This window comes from Procambarus clarkii, chromosome 55 (assembly GCF_040958095.1).
Source record: "Procambarus clarkii isolate CNS0578487 chromosome 55, FALCON_Pclarkii_2.0, whole genome shotgun sequence".
Taxonomy (NCBI): domain Eukaryota; kingdom Metazoa; phylum Arthropoda; class Malacostraca; order Decapoda; family Cambaridae; genus Procambarus; species Procambarus clarkii.
This window is the reverse complement of record NC_091204.1, coordinates 9,862,479-9,883,288: the sequence shown is the minus strand read 5'-3', so window position 1 is coordinate 9,883,288 and position 20,810 is coordinate 9,862,479. Positions and strand designations below refer to the sequence as shown.

The 20,810-nt window shown below is 44.5% G+C and overlaps 3 protein-coding genes across 3 annotated transcripts in view; 1 reads left to right on the top strand and 2 right to left on the bottom strand.

Annotated features, from left to right (window-relative positions):
* Nucleotides 1-16,348, top strand: part of LOC123755885 (zinc finger protein 271-like) — a 55,063-nt gene extending 38,715 nt beyond the window's left edge. Inside the window, exons 2-3 of the mRNA XM_069305457.1 lie at nt 12,906-13,020; nt 13,201-16,348. Coding sequence (XP_069161558.1) covers nt 15,037-16,056 — 1,020 coding nt within the window. The 5' untranslated portion in view covers nt 12,906-13,020; nt 13,201-15,036 and the 3' untranslated portion in view covers nt 16,057-16,348. The remainder of the gene's footprint in view (nt 1-12,905; nt 13,021-13,200) is intronic.
* Nucleotides 16,349-16,973: 625 nt separating this feature from the next.
* LOC123756417 (tigger transposable element-derived protein 7-like) lies at nt 16,974-19,503 on the bottom strand. Its single transcript, XM_069305428.1, has 2 exons — nt 18,550-19,503; nt 16,974-16,997 (listed from the first exon to the last, which is right to left on the bottom strand). Exons 1-2 carry the CDS (start codon nt 19,501-19,503, stop codon nt 16,974-16,976), a joined length of 978 nt encoding a protein of 325 aa, XP_069161529.1.
* Nucleotides 19,504-19,529: 26 nt separating this feature from the next.
* Nucleotides 19,530-20,243, bottom strand: LOC138352875 (tigger transposable element-derived protein 7-like). The gene has a single exon (XM_069305427.1). It carries the CDS (start codon nt 20,241-20,243, stop codon nt 19,530-19,532), a length of 714 nt encoding a protein of 237 aa, XP_069161528.1.
* Between the last annotated feature and the right edge of the window lie 567 nt (nt 20,244-20,810).

Here is a 20,810-nt window from a genome sequence, read left to right as displayed (position 1 = left end):
TAAAAATTGCATTGAGAAAAAATAAAAAATAAAAAAGGGGTGAACATAGCAGAAAAATAGTATATTTTCTGATCGGGGAGAAAAACACAAGCCAGTATAGGTGGACTTATTTATTAATTATTGTATAGAGATCAACTGCTGTACCACAATATAATTGATGTCGTATAACATAACTAAGCAGTACTGCAAAGATGCAACTAAAGAAATAAGTCGTAGCACATTATTAACAGAGCCTAGTGCCAGTTAGCCAATGCAATGTTGCAGTACACACAATCAGCTTAATGCTATAATTAAAGTACAACACCAGTGTTATAATGTGAGTGGCACAGCCAGTACAGTATGTACCTGCTTACCTGCTTGATGGGGTTCTGGGAGTTCTTCTACTCCCCAAGCCCGGCCCAAGGCCAGGCTTGACTTGTGAGAGCTTGGTCCAACAGGCTGTTGCTTGGAGTGGCCTGCAGACCCACATACCCACCACAGCCCAGTTGGTCCAGCACTTTTATAGAAAACAATCTAGTTTTCTCTTGAAGATGTCCACTGTTGTTCCGGCAATATTTCTTATATTCGCTGGGAGGACGTTGAACAACCACGGACCTCTGATGTTTATACAGTGTTCTCTGATTGTGCCTATGGCACCTCTGCTCTTCACTGGTTCTATTCTGCATTTATTTCCATATTGTTCACTCCAGTACGTTGTTATTTTACTGTGTAGATTTGGGACCTGGCCCCTCCAGTATTTTTCATGTGTATATTATTTGGTATCTCCTGTCTCCTTTCTAGTGAGTACATTTGGATACGTATATAATTTTTATACGTTTGGATATACGTATATAAAATATATATTCTGTATACACAGAAGCCATAGAAAAGATAGATAAGAATTTCCAGGGGTAATGATATGCTAGTGCCTAGGTTACATGTAAAGTCTGCAACCCCCAACTTGCACTACAAGTGTGCACTTGACATATGGTAAGTAGCTGCGGGCAGCCAAAAAAAAAAAAAAAAAAAATTACAGACCGATAGCACTAACATCGCACATCATAAAAAATTTTGAGAGAGTGCTAAGAAGTAAGGTCACAAAATACATGGAATCACAGCATCTCCATAACCCCGGACAACATGGTTTCAGAACAGGGCACTCTTGCCTGTCGCAGTTCCTGGACCACTATGATATGGCATTAGATGCTATGGAAGACAAACAAAACACTGATGTAATTTACACAGATTTCGCAAAAGCTTTTGATAAATGTGACCATGGTATTATTGCACATGGAATGCATTCAAAAGGAATTACCAGAAAAATAGGCAGATGGATCTACAATTTCCTGACTAACAGAACCCAATGTGTAATAGTCAACAAAATAAAATCCAGCCCATCAACCGTGAAGAGCTCAGTCCCCCAGGGTACTGTGCTTGCTCCAGTACTTTTTCTCATCCTCATATCGGACATAGACAAGGACACAACCTATAGCACTGTATCATCCTTTGCAGATGACACTAGGATCTTCATGAGAGTAGGCAACATAGAGGACACGGCAAACCTCCAATCAGATGTACATCAGGTCTTTCTATGGGCTACAGAAAATAATATGGTGTTTAATGAAGATAAGTTCCAGCTCATGTGCTACGGAAAAAATGAATATATAAAAACGGAAACCACGTACAAAACTCGGGCAAATCATAACGTAGAACGAAAAGGCAATGTAAAGTATCTGGGTGTACTCATGTTGGAAGACCTTACCTTTAAAGAACACAATAAAGTAGCCGTCACAACTGCAAGAAAAATGACAGGTTGGATAACAAAAACTTTTCACACTAGAGATGCTATACTGATGATGATACTTTTCACAACACTTGTGCTCTCTAGAGTGGAGTACTGCTGCACGATGACAGCCCCTTTCAAAGCTGGAGAAATTGCTGACCTGGAGAGCATGCAGAGATCTTTTACTGCTAGAATCCACTCAGTAAAACATCTAAATTACTGGGACCGACTAAAGAGCCTAAATCTGTACTCCCTTGAGCGCAGGCGAGAGAGATACATTATAATTTACACATGGAAAATAATTGAGGGGCTGGTCCCAAACGTGCACACAGAAATAACATCACACTAGACCAGAAGACATGGCAGGATGTGCAGAATACCCCCGTTGAAAAGCAGAGGTGCAACAGGTACTCTAAGAGAGACCTCTATCAACATCAGAGGCCTGAGACTGTTCAACACGCTTCCACTACACATAAGGGGCATAACTGGCCGACTCCTCACAGTGTTCAAGAGTGAATTGGACAAGCCCCTCCAAAGGATACCTGATCAACCAGGCTGTGACTCATACGTCAGGCTGCGAGCAGCCGCGTCCAATAGCCTGGTTGATCAGTCCGGCAACCAGGAGGCCTGGTCGATGTCCGGGCCGCAGGGACGCTAAGCCCCGGAAGCACCTCAAGGTAAGGTAAGGTTCCCCCGCCAGGGGTGTGGGGGGTTGCGCAGATGGCGGCGCGGCAGTGTGATGATGTCATGCTAGTTGCTAGTTTTCTTTTGGGGAGTTCTGTCCACTCGTTCGGCTTTCAATAGCAATTTTTACACCAACATAAGGGTTTGTTTTGGGATGCCTACCTTTCTGGATGACAGACCCGGTCGATGGCAGACATAGATTGCTTCCATCCATATGGAGGTTTCAATAGGCCATTGCTCCTCGCTCCTCTCTGAGGGGGCCAGGTTCTGGCTTGTGGTCCTCAGTAGGCAGAACTCCATGCACTTTGATGCCAGAAAGCTAATAGTTACATATCAGCCTGGATAGCTCTGGGGAGTCTCCAGGTCTCAGCCAGAAAATGGCGTTTCATTACATTCAACGCTGGTTTTTCTTTCTTTCGCCTCTGGTTGCCGAGTTGGTGAGCTTCCTGCTCTTCTCCGACGCTGAAGGTTTTGTTCCTTTGACCTTGGTGCGCATTTTGTTTGGTTGCAGCCGTCTCCTTCTTTTATTGTGAAGAATGTATTGGCAGGCTTCCAGAGGTGTTCTTTGGTTGGGGATGGTTGGTTCAGTCAGGGGGGCATCATGCACTTTTGATAGCGGCTTTACCCCACTACTTTTAGGCCTTTTGTTCTGCTTCAGTAGATTTGTTGTGAGTTGATTTGGTTTTCCCTGGTTCTCTTTTCCAGGGTTCTTATTTATCAGGCTATCCGCAGTGTAATTAAGTCCAGCCAGCCTGCAGTCTTCCCTTGGGCCCATGATGTCCATAAGTATGTATGCCACTCTGAAGGCTGTGTTTGCTAATATGTCTTGGGCCGATATTTGGTTACAGGGGTTTTAGAGGTCTAACAGGGTCTTGGTGAGCAGATATCTTGTGAACGTCCCTGGTTCTCAGCGGCCTTGCGTAGCTTTGAGTTGTATGTCGCGGCCGATGGTTTCATCTTCGGTTTGATACCTGTGGTGCTTCCTTCTCCCTGGTAAGTGCCCTTTCTGGTCCTTCTCCATCGGTAGTTAGCTTCGGGGAGCCAACAGGGCTCCCCCATAAAACAATGTTGATTGTAATGAAACGCCAGTTTGTGGGTGAGCCCTTAGGTCGTTCTGACACCCTCCCATCGCCAGGGCATTGGTGTTTCATCATTCTTGAACTGAAGGTGGGGCGGGCTGGCTAACCCAGAACGCCTCCTTCCTTCCCCCAAATGAGGGGGAAAATGGGACGTGGACCAAATTAAAGCATGTTAGTTACACAAAAGTTTGGTGGAGTGTTTTCATTATTGAGGACGTGGACCTCATCCCCCTCATTTCCCCGGCTCTTTTAGCAATTTTGGAGCTGCAGTCCAGTTTTTAACCATGCAGTAGTCGGTTTTCGTTTGCTTAACTTTCTGGGTGCTTCCCTGGTGGTGGTAATTATGATTAACTTTAACCCTTGTGTTGCTAAGGGCTATTTAACCATTGTCACCCACAGGTGCATGAAAAAAAAAAAAATCTTCTAGACCTGTTAATTTGTGTTCCCTGATCATGGAAAAATAATAAAAAAATCGTAAGTGGCATATTTTGCTCGCTATAGGGCGGGGAAGTCTGGCAAAAAAAAAGGCGCTGACTCAGCGTGCGTCCCAGGCGGTCTGCTCAGCCCCAGCTGTCAGGCAGGAGTGGCCACAAAGAGATAATTACCTAGTTATTTCAATGACTTTGATTTTTCTTTGTTTTTTTGCTGTAATATTATTCAATAGTGTGTAGTGTGATATATTTATATAATAAAATGTGTAAATCATCGCTGTACTCAAAATTATGGTGTGCATATTATTGATTAAATTTTTGTGTTCATAAAACAATAAACAAATACTTTGTCGGTTATTACACTATATACACAGGTTATATATACGTATCTGCATGTTTTGTTCACCATAACAAACCACTAAGTTAATATTGCAAGTCAAAAAGCAACGAGGTGTGGCCACCTAATCTGCCAGTCAGCCTCTTGCTGCCACTCCCTCAATGACTCCTCACTCACCCACATTCTCCTCCCACCATACTGTTCTTGCTTTTATTCACTATGTGCAGACATTTTATATATAAGTATCTACATGTTCTGTTCACCATGACTGTTTATCTAAGCTGGTATAGTGCCCAAAGAGCACAGTGGCCACCCCTACCCAGCATGATAAATCATGCAGATGTTGCCACCTCCCTCACCAAAATAGCTTCTCTCCACACTCCTTTTGCTGTTATTACACTATACATACACATTATATATAAGTATCTACATTTGTGTTCACCATATCGAACCACTAAATTGGTATGCTGAGTGCCAGTGGCAGTGGCAGCCCCGCCACTGGCTTTCACTCCCTCCCTCCCTCACCTCACCTGACTCGCCACCATTCTCCACCCACCATACTCTTTTTGCTTTTATTCACTATCTACAGACATTATATATAAGTATCTGCATGTTTTGTTCACCATAGCGAACGACTAAGCTGGTATAGTGAGTCCAGACAGCAAAAAGGTGGTCACACAGAGTCAACAGACAACGCTACCTCCCTTCCCACCAAGATTACTCCTCCCACTACAGTGCTAATTAATTATCACAACAATCCTGCTATTATCAGAATCCTGGTCAGTTTTATCACAGTCAGGGGCCTTCTGTAATACTATCATTGCTAAATAATAGCATGTACTTATATAAATCCCATCGCTCCATGTGCTTCTCTGAGGAGAGGGGGCCCGGTTCTGTCTCATGGTCCCCAGTAGGCCAGTAGAACTCAGCGACTGATGGCAACTACTAGTATGACACTAGTATCAGTGTCTGATAGCTTCAGGGAGCCTCTGAGGCTCAACTAAAAACTGGTGTTTCATTATTTTCAAGGCTGGTTTTATCATCAAAATCCTGTACACTAAATCTTCAGTGTGCATTATTTTTTCACATGTCCATTTTCTACAGGATCATGGGATCCCATTGCATGATGCATAGATGCATCAAAACCTGGTTGTGTGTTTTTTTTTTTTTTTTTTTTTTTTTTTTTTTTTTTTTTTTTTTGAGATATATACAAGAGTTGTTACATTCTTGTACAGCCACTAGTACGCGTAGCGTTTCGGGCAAGTCCTTAATCCTATGGTCCCTGGAATACGATCCCCTGCCGCGAAGAATCGTTTTTTCATCCAAGTACACATTTTACTGTTGCGTTAAACAGAGGCTGCAGTTAAGGAATTGCGCCCAGTAAATCCTCCCCGGCCAGGATACGAACCCATGACATAGCGCTCGCGGAACGCCAGGCGAGTGTCTTACCACTACACCACGGAGACTGCGATGTTGTGGCAATGTGCCTTGCACTGTGAACGTTGTCACTTGCATCGGGTTGACTGATATCTGATATTCCTAATATTAGGACCTTCTGTGTTATTATCATTAAGTAATTGCAGTTACAGGGAATTACCTGATTACCTCTTGAAGATTCCAGGGATTAATATCCCCATGGCCCGGTCTCTGACAAGGCCTCCTAGTTGCTGGTCTGATCCACCAGGTTGTTTAATGTGGCTGCTTGCAGCCTGATGTATGAGTCACAGCCTGGTTGATCAAGTATCCTTTGAAGGTGCTTGTTGAGTTCTCTTTTGAACACTGAGAGGTTGGCCAGTTATGTTCTGTATGTGTGGGGGAAGAGTGTTGAAGAGAATTGGGCCTTTGAAGTTGAGTACTCTCTCAACATGCCTATTGCACATCTCTTCTGTGGGACTATTTTACACATCCTGTCATGTTTTCTGGTCTGGTGTGGTCTTATTTCTGTGTACAGATTTGGAACACGGGACTAATCCTTTTAGTCCTTCTAATATTTTCTAAGTTTAGATTGTTGATTATTTCTCCCGCCTGCACTCCATGGAATACAGATTAAAAAATTTTTTAGGCGGTCTCAAAAATTTAGATGTTTTATTAAAGTGGATTCTAGCAGTAAAGGATCTTTGCTCGCACACTCCAGGTTAGCAGTTTCTCCCAGCTTTGAATGGGGTTGTGGAAAATATCCACAGCCTCATCCAAATAAATCTCCTCGTGGAGTATCCCTAAGCAGGCTCTCCCTATGGCCACCTCAGGATACTTTACGAGTCCCAGGCTGCGATCTATTAATGCTGGAGATGAAAGTTTTTCTGGAGGGGGAGCCCCGTCGGCTCCCTGGAGCTATCCAGGTTGAATGGATATGTAAACTTTCTGGCATCAGTCAAAGTGCTAGGAGTTCTTGCCTACCGGGGACCACAAGCCAGAACCTGGCCCCCTCAGAGAGGCACGAGGAGCAATGGCCTATAGAAACCCCCTTGTGGTTGGGAGCATTCTATGTCTGCCATCGACTGGGATAGGCACCCAGAAAGGTAGGCGCCCCAAAACAAACCCCTATTCTGGTGAAATTATTGCTACCGAAGCCGAACGAGTGGACAGAACTCCCCAAACAAAATTATCTAACTCGCATGACGTCATCACATCGCTGCGCCACCGTCTGCGCAACCCCCCCCTCCCCGGGAAGGGGAAGGGGAAGCCCCAGACCCTCCATGCCGGTGTTCCAACTGGCAGTTCTTGGCTGATGGAATTACTGGCTGGTCGAGTGCCTCTGGCTCCGGTTTTTGTTTCAGTTCTGTGCCTTGTGGTGTGGACTGTCTCTACCGGTGGGGTGTGAGCCAGGAGTAAGATTCCACGGTACTCGAGCTGCATGCGCCTAGGACTATCTTCTCTAGGTGCCCTGTAAGTACTGCCCTTGGGGCCACCTTCCACAAGTCAACTTGGGTTCTGCCTCCGCTGTGTCCTTTACTGCTCGGTACTGGGCCGCCCTTGGAGTCGGCTGGTTTTTTGTTGCCCTGGTTTGTCTCTGGGTAGGTGGTAGTTTTCGTCACTGGTAGGGGCGCGGGATACTGCACAGCTAGTTTTCACCATAACAGCGGCCAGCTCTGTTCCGCCTGGGTATGTTGTCCTCTTGCGGGGTTTTTCTTTTTTGTTTTTGCCTGGTGGGGGTCTGCCTTTATGGTCCGTCATCACGGACCCCCATTATGGTCCCCCATTCCTGTTCTAGGTGATTTCTTTAGATTCCTTCTGTTGGTGGTACTCCCTGCTTGGCCTCCGTGAGTGGACACATGCCGGGGGTTTAGCTTTAGCAGTTTGTTGGTAGAATTGGGCGCCGGTTCGCGGTACCCTGCCTGGGCTTCCCTTAGTGTGTACCAATGACTAAGGGCCCTGGAAACCCCACAGGGGCTCCTGTGGGGTTTATAGGCTCCGTGGTCCTATAGGTGTGTCCCCGGAGTCCCTCTCGCGTCCTGCGAGTTTGACGGTTGATCTGTCCCTTTGTCTCAGGGTGACTCTCACCAGCTGTGCCTTCGCCATGCTGCCTGTTGGGTCATTGTTTCTTGTAACCCGGAGTCATTCGACGGGTGTTGTCGGTACGTGCTCTCTTTCACCCAGGCCAATGGTCTTGATAATCGTGTGCAGGCGGCTGCGGCGTTGCTTGCTGGTTGCTGTGACGCTCTTGGTTGTTTGCAGCCCCGGATGCCCCGAGGCTGCCCCGTTTTGGTGGTTGAGGTCCGGACTTGGGGGTGGGGTCGCTTTGGCTCTGGCTCCTTCCGCTCCTTGTCCTTCCCCTTCTGTTCTGCACACTTCCTCCCTTGCTTCCTGCTCCGAACCATAGGTGGGTTTCGGGGTTGGGGCGGGGTCTGGTTGGGTTGAGACTCGGGTGGTCTCGGGGGTTTCCTCTTCCGGGGTGGCGGCAGAGGTATTCGAGTCGGTTCCTCCAGCTGTGCTGTATGGGTCTGACCAGTGGGCTCCCTTCCTTAGTGTTTGCACGGCTGCCCCGGCTTTTCCTTGTCAAGCTGGGACTTTGGGGGTGCGGCTCGGCCCCGGGTCATGCCGTCGAGGTTCCCGGGGTTAGGGAGGAGTTGCCTGGGGGGCCTCGGCCTCGTTTGGCTCTTGGGTCTTTGTACCTTTGGTGAGGGGGTTGGCAGTTCCTCAGAATGGGGTTGTTCCTTCCCTCTTTGTGTTCCTGGTGATTTCGGGTATACCCCACCCTGGGTTTGGTTCCGTGTTCCTTCGGGTTCGTCGGTCCTGTCGTTCCTGGGGGTGTGTTTCGCCCCCTTTTCCTTACCCTTTTCGCTCTTACGTCACGATACTGTTCCGGAAAAAAAAAATGTTTATTCAGGTAAGGTACATTCATACAAGGAGTGAAACACACATTGATGGATTTATATATTGACCTAGTACATACAATGCCTACACCACTTCGTATCGTTGTCCCTGCGTGTCCCTTGATGAGGGGTGCTTGTCGTGGTTCTCATTGGTTCGCGAGTTTCTTCGTACCTTCCAATATTATTGGAACGTCTGTTGATTTTCGATATGGTTTCCCTCTGGTCTTTTGTTGGCCTCGTTGGTTACCTTCTGTCATCTGTTTTCTTTTGCTTCGTTTTCACCTTGTTTTGTTTTCGCGTCGTCTCTACTTCCATTTTTGGCGTTCTTCGTCTTTGTTCCACACGCCTTCCTGGTGTTTGTACGATGTGTGTTTACGATGTGTCTGTACGCTGTGTGTGTACCATATGTGTGTCCGCCTGGTGTACGAGCCACGTCTCCCGGTGGACGGGTGGTGCGTTCGTACCTGGTATGCTGGGGCCGCGGTGTGCGTTTTGTTTATGTGCGGTATTCTCGTGTGTTCGCATAGTTTCTTGTGGTTTTTCTATGGCTTCTTGCTTGTTTTCTCCCTCCGGTCGTTGCCCTCTGGATGCTGAGGGTGTTCTGGATTTATATCTGGGGGGTGTCACTTCGTTCTTCCTCTGCTTCCGGGTGTGGGATGGCTCGGCGTGGCGCCGCCGCCTCCCCCTCTGTACTGCTCCGTCTTCTGTGGGGCACGCGCCTCTGGACGTGTTTCTCCTTCGATTTCCAAATTTTTATTCAGGTAACGGTACATACCATGCCTACTGCCTCGAGTATGCTTGGCTTTCAGGCACACCTTTAGCGCTCTCCTGGTATGTTACTTGACTCGCCTGTGTTGTGGCACGGTCGTGTGTCTGCTCTACAGGTGAAATTGAAATTGAAATAAGTTTATTGAGGTAAAATACACACAAAGGGATGAGGTAGCTCAAGCTATTCTCACCCCGTTCAGTACATCATGTTAATACATACATATATACACACATCACAAACAATAAACATATTCCCAAACATTCTGAGAGATAAACACATACATTTCCTCCTTTACACTAGTAGTCTGGTAATGCTCTGCAGGTGAGGTTGTCATGTCTGGCGCCTCTGTCGGCCAAGGGCTGGTTCTCACTTTTGGTGGGGTGCTTGCCTAGTTGTGCTTGCGGGGACTGAGCTCTGGCTCTTGGGCCCCGCCTCTCCTGTCAGTTGATAGTTGTGCAGTTTCCTGAGCCTCCTGGGCTCTGTCTTCTCTCCGTTTGCTCCTGTGGGTGGAGTCTGCCTCCACCACATAGCTTCTTAGTGCTTTCTGCTTCATTTCCCCTCTAACTTTGATCAGGTTCTTTTTCGTGTCTGTGGCTCCTTTGGGTACTCGGCTTCCTCCTGTGTCCCCTTGTGCATACGACCATACGAACATAAGACCAGAGGAACTGCAGAGGGCCTCTTGGCCCGTACTAGGCAGCTCCTTTTTCTTCCCACCCATTCCCGCTCCAATATATGTCCAACCCACGTTTGCACCAGTCGTGGGGCCCCACCACCATGTTACGCAGTAATTGGTTCCGCAAATCACCGAACCTGTTACCGTGCCGGTCATTCCTCAGGTCTTTCCTGATTCTACACTTCTCCCGTTTATGCCCATTGTTTCGTTTCCAAAATGTGCTGCAAGGGTGGCGTGTGCCTCGGTCCCAGTTCTATTGTTTCGTGAAGATTGGTGACAATAAACACAACCACTAAGAGGCTACATATGTTTTGTTGCGTTTACAGTGGTATGTGGGTGATATTTTTGCGGGCAATGGTGCGAGTTTAGCGCACTGAGAGTCGGTACGGTATCTCGCAAGTGTCTGTTCTAGACCACACTTGCAGGTTGACTAGTTATTATTCGCTACTCTGCTGCTTCTATGCTCGGGTAACACCCGCCGTTCTCCAAAAGTACGCAGGGATATTTACTGGAAGTTAGGGACAGTTTGAGTTCCATACTTAGTCCTCCGTAGAGCTTTGCTTCTCTCGTTAGGCTAATGCGTTTGGAGCGAGTATCTTATTGGGATAATCTACTCACTCCACCACCCTTGTTCCCTGCTCCATCCTTGTTTACTCTTCCCCGCTTGGTGGGATTGCGTCGATGGCTCCTAACAGGGGTGTTTGGTGTGGTGTGTTTGGTCCCTTTGCGTGGGTCTTCAGAGACTTTTGTCCCTGTCTTTTGTTCTTTGTTGTCCTGTGGGGCTCTGCCCCGCAGTTCGGTGCCTGACTGCACCCTGCTGTCCATGAGGTTCATCAGGTATGTACACCCTCCTCTACACATTTTGTGGTTGGTCGTGTGCCTTACTTCCCGGCCGCTCCTTGGGCCGTATTTGGGGTTTTCCTTACATATTTCCGTTTTTCCTCCTCCCATGCTCCACCTAATTGTGTATCTGGGTCAGGGCTTCTTGACTATCATGTTGTTTGGTGCTCAGGTGGGCCTCTGTCCCATGTTAAGTTCCCTGCTTTTGGACTTCTCCGGTGTTCCGTTTTGGTACCGAGTTCCTGCGATTTTTCTGTGTGTCTTCCTGCAGGCTTCGGTGTTGCCCTGTCTATTTGAGGTTGTGGACTTTCGGTCTGCCGCTCCTGCCTTCCTGGTTCCTTTTCTTGGAACCGGGTTTGCTGGGTTCCAGTCCTGGCTCCGTTTTTTCTTTGTTCCTTTTCCGGAACGGGTGTGTTTGCTTTCCTGCTGTTCACGTCCTGGGTAGTTCTCCTCTTGGATGCCTCTGGGACGTGTGCGTCTTTCTTCCCTGCTGGAGCTGGTTATCTTGCTCCTTTGGGTTGGGGGTCGCAGTTTTTCGATTCGCGTTTTGGGCTTTCGTTCATGGTGCTAGTCTCTCGTCGGTTGTGTCGGCACTGGTGGGTTCCTTATTGGTCTCCCACCTGCGTGTTTCGTCTCGGTGGCGGTGTGTGGTTTTCCTGGCGGTCCTTCCGGTTTTCCTATCACTGCGAAGGGTCCTTTGGTCTTTGATAGGGTTGGCTTGTCTTTCCTTTGGGGTTGTTCCGGGACTGTCGTCTGGGCTCATGTCCTGTCACCTCGTATTGGGTGGTGCTGGCGGAGCCGCTCCTGTTTGCGTTCGGTGTTGTGGTTCCTTCTGCTCCGTTCCACTTGCTGTCCTGGGTGGTGTTTCCCTCTGGCCTGCTCTTGAGTTCTGGTGCCATCCTGGTAGTTGGCCTGGGTGGTGTTTCCCTCTGGCCTGCTCTTGAGTTCTGGTGCCACCCTGGTAGTTGGCCTGGGTGGTGTTTCCCTCTGGCCTGCTCTTGAGTTCTGGTGTCGTCCTGGTAGTTGGCCTGGGTGGTGTTTCCCTCTGGCCTGCTCTTGAGTTCTGGTGTCGTCCTGGTAGTTGGCCTGGGTGGTGTTTCCCTCTGGCCTGCTCTTGAGTTCTGGTGTCGTCCTGGTAGTTGGCCTGGGTGGTCTCTTTTCTCGTTTTGGTTTTTGTTTTGTCTTTGGTCTTGGTTTTTAGGTTAGGGCGTGTGGCATCCGCCTCCCGGTTCCTTCCCTGTTTTCCTTATCTGTGGTGAGGCAGCTCCGGGGAGACGACAGGGCTCCCCCTAGAAAACCAGCGTTGAATGTAATGAAACGTCATTTTCTGGGCGAGTCCTGGAGGCTCCCCGGCATCCCTCCCGCCCTCTGGTCGGCGGCATTTTTTTGTGTATTTTGACATCCAGCCTAAGAACTGCCAGTTGGATCGCCGGCGTGGAGGGTCTGGGGCTCCCTCTTCCCCCTCCCGGGGAGGGGGAGTTGCGCAGACTGTGGCGCAGCGATGTGATGACGTCATGCTAGTTAGATAATTATATTTGGGGAGTTATGTTCACTTGTTTGGCTTTCGGTAGCAATATTTTTACCAGAATAGGGGTTTGTTTTGGGGCGCCTACCTTTCTGGGTGCCTATCCTGGTTGATGGCAGACATAGAATGCTCCCAACCACAAGGGGGTTTCTATAGGCCATTGCTCCTCGTGCCTCTCTGAGGGGGCCAGGTTCTGGCTCGTGGTCCCCGGTAGGCAAGAACTCCTAGCACTTTGACTGATGCCAGAAAGTTATGCATATCCATTCAGCCTGGATAGCTCCGGGGAGCCTCTGGGACTCACCCAGAAAATGGCAATTCATTACATTCAATGCTGTTTTTTTTATTAACCTAAATTTCATAGTACAGTATCAGTTACAATTTACTAAATGTGCCTGAGTGTAATGCTACAGCATTTATTAAAACCATGAACATATTGATGAATAATTACTGATTAATCTAAATCTATTAATCCTATATTCTTTCTTTCTGCAGGTTTTTCTAACACCAGAAGAATTATAGAATTATACTTGTATTGGCAACAGTGACTTAAGCTCACAGGGGTGATAGGAGACATTTAAAATCAACACCCTTGTACCATAATGGTTATGTAAGTGACAAATTATTTATGTATATCTGTAAATGAATTATATATATATATATATATGCAGTATTGTATAACCAGTGTTATAAAGCAACCCATTACAAAAAATACTCCTGTGTCCCCACTTACTGATCTTAAAGCTTATCCTACCAAAATGTAATGTCTTTACATACACACTCTCTGCAGCCTGTGGATGGTACTTGCACTGCATCAGTACAAAACCTTGAAGCTCTTCTCGGCATCCTGACCTATACATTCTGTGCAGCCTGTGGATAATACTTGTACAGCATCAACGCAAAGCCTTGAAACTCTTCTCAGCATCCTGACTGCTATTTTCTTGGCAGCCTGTGGATGCAAGTTAACCATTCCATTTAATATTTTCATGTGCACCACTTTTGGAAGTACTGTTTTCCTTAGCACATTATTATTATTATTATCTAACAAACTAAAACGTTCACCCATGATAAAAGAATTGTGCATCCTATATTGGACATTTATTGAATATTAATTTTGCATTTTGCACAGTGTGTTTATACTCGGTGTATAATATATAATGGTGGCAAGTGTTTAATATACAGTGGTGGTAATATTGAAAAAAAAAAAAGAAATTTTCTAGCCATTTTACCAAATAATAAAATATCTGACTTGCCATCGTCATTATCGACCTGTAGTGTGTGCGCACGTGACAATATTTAGAACTTCTGTCATTAATTAAAAAAGATTATCAATTTGCAGGAAATGCAATAATTTTGTTGACAATTTGATTAAATATGCTTGCTATTTTGAAGATTTAAAAAAAAATTTGACAATCAAATTTACTATCTGTACATGCAAGTAAATAAATACTTCAATAAAAAATTGGCCATTTACCATGTAAGTATAAACTTCACGATATAATTGCAATTGCATGCTGTGCAGGTTCATGCATTCATTGCTTGAGCATCTTTTATGTTCCTAGTTATAAACGTATGTACATGATATGAATCTTGACAAGCAATAACTCTACCTTAAAATTTTAATAAGATTAATTTCGGTTACTTTGCAGAGGATTCTACACTTAAGCATTCACATCTTCATTCAATGTTCTTGACATATCATATATCAACCACTATTTAGCAGAACCTGAATATTTTGTAGTGGTGAGATGCCAGTTCATGGTTTTACTTTTATAATTGTTCATATTAATTTACCAGGGGCCTCGTAGCCTGGTGGATAGCGCGCAGGACTCGTAATTCTGTGGCGCGGGTTCGATTCCCGCACGAGGCAGAAACAAATGGGCAAAGTTTCTTTCACCCTGAATGCCCCTGTTACCTAGCAGTAAATAGGTACCTGGGAGTTAGTCAGCTGTTACGGGCTGCTTCCTGGGGGTGGAGGTCCTGGTCGAGGACCGGGCCGCGGGGACACTAAAAAAGCCCCGAAATCATCTCAAGATAACCATAGAAAGAGAGAGCACTAAAGAAATATAGAGTATTCATTGTCTCATACACATGAAAATTATTTCCTTTTAGAATTAATCATGATTGAGAATTCATGACAGATAATGTGGTTAGAATTAAAAATTGTAATTGAATATAAATTAACTGGCATAAAATCCTAAAATTAGATGTCTAATTGAAGACATTTGGAAGTTAATGTGAAGGTTAGCCTGCACAACCCATCCCGTAGGCTGTGAACAAAGTGCAAATAAAACACAGTATAATCATCACTAATATAGATATATAATATATTTATATTCAGTTCAATTCATGTGGCACCTTACATTGGTTTTTCATATTGTGTTACAAAGAAAGTTTTTCTAGAATATAGATCCATATTATTGACTATATTAGCTAATTTAGGAACTATTGTCACTTAAGGGCTCTTTAAGTAGATGAAGCATGTCTTGAGTCACACCTTTGATCTTAACTAGAATAACAAAATATGAACTATCATCTACTGGAATATTTAGTATTTGTTCATTTATAAACTATATTGGTTTTCAGTATCCATAAAATTTAACTTTATACCCATTTATATGTAGTAATGGCTTCAGAAATCACTTCTACAGACCAGCTTCTTGCAATTAGCAATATAAATGCTGCTATTACCCGTTTGAATGTTTACTTAAGAAGATCTATAGAAATGCAAATGGTAAGTCAAGCAGAAGAGAAGCCATATCAGTGTTCAGAGTGTCTAAGAGAGTTTTCGCGGAAAGATAAATTTATACAACATATGAGGGTTCATACTGGAGAGAAACCATATCAGTGCACTGTGTGTCAAAGAGGCTTTTCACAAAAAACTACTTTAGTACAACATATGAGGGTTCACACTGGAGAGAAGCCGTATCAGTGTTCGGAGTGCCAGAAAGAGTTCACTGTGAAATCAGCTCTAGTAAGACATAAGAGAATTCATACAGGAGAAAAACCATATCAGTGTTCAGTGTGTCAAAAGGGCTTTTCGCAAAAAGCTACTCAAGTACAACATATGAGGGTTCATACAGGAGAAAGACCATATCAGTGTTCAGAGTGCCCAAAAGAGTTCACAGTAAAATCAGCTCTAGTAAAACACATGAAAGTTCATTCAGGAGAGAAACCATATCAATGTTCACAGTGCCTGGAAAATTTTGCCATGAAATCTGATCTAGCAAAACATAAGAAAGTTCATAAAGAAGAAAAACCACATCAGTGCTCGATATGTTTAAAAGACTTTCCACGACAACAAAATTTAATAGTGCACATGAGAGTTCACACAGGAGAGAAACCTTATCAGTGTCCAGTGTGTCAGACCTGCTTTTCACAAAAAAAAAGTCTAGAAGCACACATGAGAGTTCATACAGGAGAGAAGCCATATAGTTGTTCAGTGTGCTTGAAAGAGTTTACCGTGAAATCAGCTCTAGTAAGACATGAGAGAATTCATACCGGAGAAAAACCATTTCGATGTTCAGTATGTTTAAAAGACTTTTCACGAAGGCAAGGTCTAGTAGCGCACATGATACTGGAAAGAAACCATACCAATTTAAGGGGCATGAAAGACATAAAAAAAAATTACTCTGGTAAAATGTAGTTGAGTTCATTCAAGATAAATATTTTAATATTCATGGTGTATTAAAGATTTTTGACAAAAATCTACTTTGGTAACAGGATCTTGTTACTTCTTGCCACCCATGTATATATGCATAGATAATCATGTATTTCCTGATTCTTGTAATCTGGAAGTTGAGTATGCCAATGCTTTTTTAGTAGAAGATAGGGGCAGAATTGAAGATTGTTTTCCAACTGAACCACATTGACTCTAGTGTCTTGGCATCCTGTCTTCAGACCAAGTCCATTCTATCCAGTGGTCGACCCAAAAGACGCATTCATCAATTTTAACATGCTGTTCATTCAAAATAGGAATTTTCTCAAATATAAATTAATATTGTTATATATTAGCTTACTGTGCATATTTAGGCATTGGTTAGGTTAGGTGTTTAGGTTCCATTGGTAATTATTTGTTTTTGTAGTACATGAGTGAAACATTTACAGCGTCGTGGCTCGAACAAAAGTTGTCAGTGAAGCACTTGTTCCGGAAGTGTTCGGACGTCATCAGTTGTGAGTCGTGTGTAAACCATTTTTCATTCATAAACAGGGGGCGGGGGGCAATTTGATGGCTGCATGGAATGGACTTTGGCCTTTGTTTATGGGGATGGGCGGTGTCTTGGCTAATGTTGGATCAGACAGAGATTGAGGAATTGGCAACGGTATCAGTCTTTGGTATGCATCTGACTCAGTGGTGATGTATGTTAACTTTCCCCACTGTCTCCTGGGATTTTGCTTTTCATTACCTAGTTAAGTTGTGGTGGGTGGAGAATGTAGTGCTGTGTAGTGAAATCCTAGGTTGATTTGTTGTGGACATTACACCTATTGGTTCACATTCTGTAAATGAAGTTGACCCCTTGCTGCCTGCTTTACTGACTCTCATGGATGTACCTAAATTTAATTTTATTCCTGTGTCACAAAGTTCTCCTGTAATGGTACTTATAACAAGTATTTACAGAGAAACCACTGCAAAATTGCTTGTATTCACTGCCAGTTGCGCACAATTTATCTCAAGAGAACTGATGAGGGAACCGTAGTAACTGATACAACGTTCCAAATTTTTGAGAATTCAGTCTCTTGAAGAGATTTTGTACCCCAGTGTGGCAGTTCGAGCAAGGATAGTCATCAATTCGTATTTCATTATTGCTCTTGTTTCAGAGATCTTACTGGCAGTACTGAAAGATTGCATCAGGGAAAGGGGCAGAATGATTATATATATATACAGTGTGTCCTCACTTGAACGAACTATATGGGGCGAAGCCGATTCGTTCCAGTGCGGAATTTGTTCCATCCGTCCGGCCCCAACAACCTTCTTAATTTTTTTTTTTAAACATATGCCAGGACACATTACAGTACAACCTCGATTCAACGTACTATATGGGACCACCCCCAGTTCGTTGGATTCGTTGCAAGAGGTGACCTTCAAGAGGCGTTTGCGTCAGTGTCTTTTTTTTTTCTTGTACACAATAAAAATGCATTGTATCATATTACATACTCTACCTATATATTACTTCTCTACTAAAAATACTGTAATTCATGTATTTACCTTATTGTTGGAGTTATGTCCATCTTGAAGTTTTGTGAAGTTGTGAGTGCTCTACAGTAAATACGTACTGCAGTGCATTATGCCGTTAGCACTGTATTATTAAAAGTGGTTTTGCTGTATGTTGAGTACTACAATACAGTTCTTGAAAACTATTGTACATTAGAATTATTGCAACTTTAATTTTAACACTATGTACACACTTAAATTTAACACTTATTCTAATTGTTCACTTCACACACGATGTTTTTAGATGTTTGCATCAGCTTTGCTGGTGCTCGCTGCTGCTGTGTTGGCTTCAGCTGCTTTTGTGCTGGTGCTGGGTACAGCTGTGCTGGTGCTGGGTACGGCTGTGCTGGTGCTGGGTACAGCTGTGCTGGTGCTGGGTACGGCTGTGCTGGTGCTGGGTACGGCTGTGCTGGTGCTGGGAACGGCTGTGCTGGTGCTGGGTACGGCTGTGCTGGTGCTGGGTACGGCTGTGCTGGTGCTGGGTACGGCTGTGCTGGTGCTGGGTACGGCTGTGCTGGTGCTGGGTACGGCTGTGCTGGTGCTGGGAACGGCTGTGCTGGTGCTGGGTACAGCTGTGCTGGTGCTGGGTACGGCTGTGCTGGTGCTGGGTACGGCTGTGCTGGTGCTGGGTACGGCTGTGCTGGTGCTGGGTACGGCTGTGCTGGTGCTGGGTACGGCTGTGCTGGTGCTGGGAACGGCTGTGCTGGTGCTGGGTACGGCTGTGCTGGTGCTGGGTACGGCTGTGCTGGTGCTGGGTACGGCTGTGCTGGTGCTGGGAACGGCTGTGCTGGTGCTGGGTACGGCTGTGCTGGTGCTGGGTACGGCTGTGCTGGTGCTGGGTACGGCTGTGCTGGTGCTGGGTACGGCTGTGCTGGTGCTGGGAACGGCTGTGCTGGTGCTGGGAACGGCTGTGCTGGTGCTGGGTACGGCTGTGCTGATTGATTTGCTGCTAGTTCGTGAAAAATATTGACTCATTTTCATTTGTTTCCTTCTTTTAGTCATGTCCTTGAGACAAATATCTTTCATCGTCCTTAGGTGTTGATAAAAGCCTGGTAGCTCTGGATTGTCAGTTTGTGAAACAATATCAAGGAGTTTTTCAACATAGAACAATGCGTCAGCACACGTAGCAGATTGTAAACTGCTATCATTCTCATCCTCATCTCCCTCTCCGTCGTCATCAACAGTGCCAGTAACATTTTGTATAATCTCATCATCTGTTAAATGACCAATGGGTGGATCGACTGCATCAATATCTAACCACTCCTCCACATCATTCAGCGTCAACTCCACCTCACCAGCGGCACGCAGTTCTTGATAAATATCATTTGAAAATCCTTCAAAATCCATTTCTTCCTCAGTCACTTCATCAGCATGATCAAGCAACAGGAGTTTTTTCCAACAATTTCTTAATGTTGACTCTTGAACTTCATCCCAAACTTTAGCCCAGTTGTAAATGCCTTCCTTAATTGAGTATTTTTTGTAACGTTCCAGTGTTGCTTGACCTCGCAAATCGGTTCCTTGTCTTTTGTCTTCATCTGACTCGAACACCACCATGATTTCTTTATTCATTGCTCGTTTGTAGAGCCTTTTCATTGCATATATAACACCCATATCCATTGGCTGGATCAGAGAGGTGGTATTGGGAGGCAAGGCCATACATTTGATGCGTCCATCATGTGACGTTAATTTGTCGAGCCCTACATGAGCTGGGGCATTGTCAACCAAGAGTAATGCCTTGACATCATTCCATCTCACTCCACACTTCTTTATCTGAAAATCTCTTACTTCTTTGCAAAAATGATTTTTGAACCAGTCTACAAAAATATCTCCAGTAAACCAAGCTGTTTTAGAGCTGTAGTAGACCAAAGGTAGCTTGTTCATTAAATTTTTCAAAGCACGTGGGATTTTTAATTCCCCACAATGGCGGACTTTGTTCTGTGACTTCTGTCTGCATTTGCACACAGCATGGCAGAAACTTTTTCTTTGTTTACCTTACGGCCAGGAACACTCTCATCTAGCCTAGATGCCAAAGTGTTGTTCTGCAAGCATTTCCAATTAAAGCCTGTTTCATCGGCATTGTATACCTGAAAACGCCTTAGATCATTTGTTATTATGTAATCATTTAATTTACGCTTAAATGGCTCGACTGAATCCGTATCTGCACTTAATGATTCTCCACAAACTTTCCTGTTCTTAATATTATGTCTATTCTTAAATCTTTGCAACCATCCTTCACTTGCTCGAAAATCTGAAATGTTCATCTTTTGTGCAAATTTATCGGCTGCTGTCTTAATGCCGTCGCCGCCAAGTGGCATCCCCACAGAGCGCTCCTGGTTAAACCATTTATACACAGCTTCGTCCAAATTCATATTTGCAGAACCTTTTATTGTTTTCCTTTTATTTAATGCACCACTATCACTCGAAGCAAGAAACTTCCTAATGTCATCTTTCTGTCTCTTGATATCACACACCGTACATTTCCCGACATTAAATTCTGCTGCCAGCCTAGTAACAGAGTAGCCACGTTCATGTTTCTCTATCATGTCTAATTTCTGCTCAATGGATAAAAAACTTCTCTTCCTCTTTGCAGATACAGCACGATTAGCAAGCCCTTGAGACATCTTGTTGTATATTAATAAAGCTGTAGTAAAAAAAATGGTAAATTCCACGATTATTCTTTCACCGGCGGACAAACACGTGACTCGCACGCAGACAAAGCTAACGGCACTGGGTGCCTACTGTATAAACGCAGACTAGGTCTATACACCCTCCAGTAGGCTGGTGTTTAAGCCAGATCCAGTAACATAAATTTATCTCAAATATTGGATTTACATCATATATATTTTTAGGTTATATATTTAGATTAGTAACATTATTAGGATAATAAGAGATATAAAAAACTTACTTTAGAACTGATTTATTAATTTTATTATTTCGAAGCCGTAGTCACTGAACTGTGGCGACGGAGTTGTTCCAATAACAAATAATTTCTCAAATAGCAGATGTCTATCATATTACAGTATATTTTCGGTTTTATTTAGTTTAGTTTAATTAGGATAATAAAAAGCTATTAAAGCATTGGTTTTAGAAATGATTTATTAGTCTGAAACTTTCAAAGTAATGGGTCACTGAACTATAACGACACAGACGAAGGAAAACCAAGTGAGGTTTACAGAACAGTATTCCCT

Excerpts from the sequence above, each read along its gene's own strand:
- LOC123756417 (XM_069305428.1), bottom strand. The coding sequence starts at position 19,503 with ATGAACAAGCTACCTTTGGTCTACTACAGCTCTAAAACAGCTTGGTTT. Across the intron at positions 16,998-18,549 it reads GCAAATCAATCAGCACAGCC|GAGAACTTTGTGACACAGGA; the intron begins GTACCCAGCACC and ends GTACCATTACAG.
- LOC138352875 (XM_069305427.1), bottom strand. The coding sequence starts at position 20,243 with ATGTCTCAAGGGCTTGCTAATCGTGCTGTATCTGCAAAGAGGAAGAGA.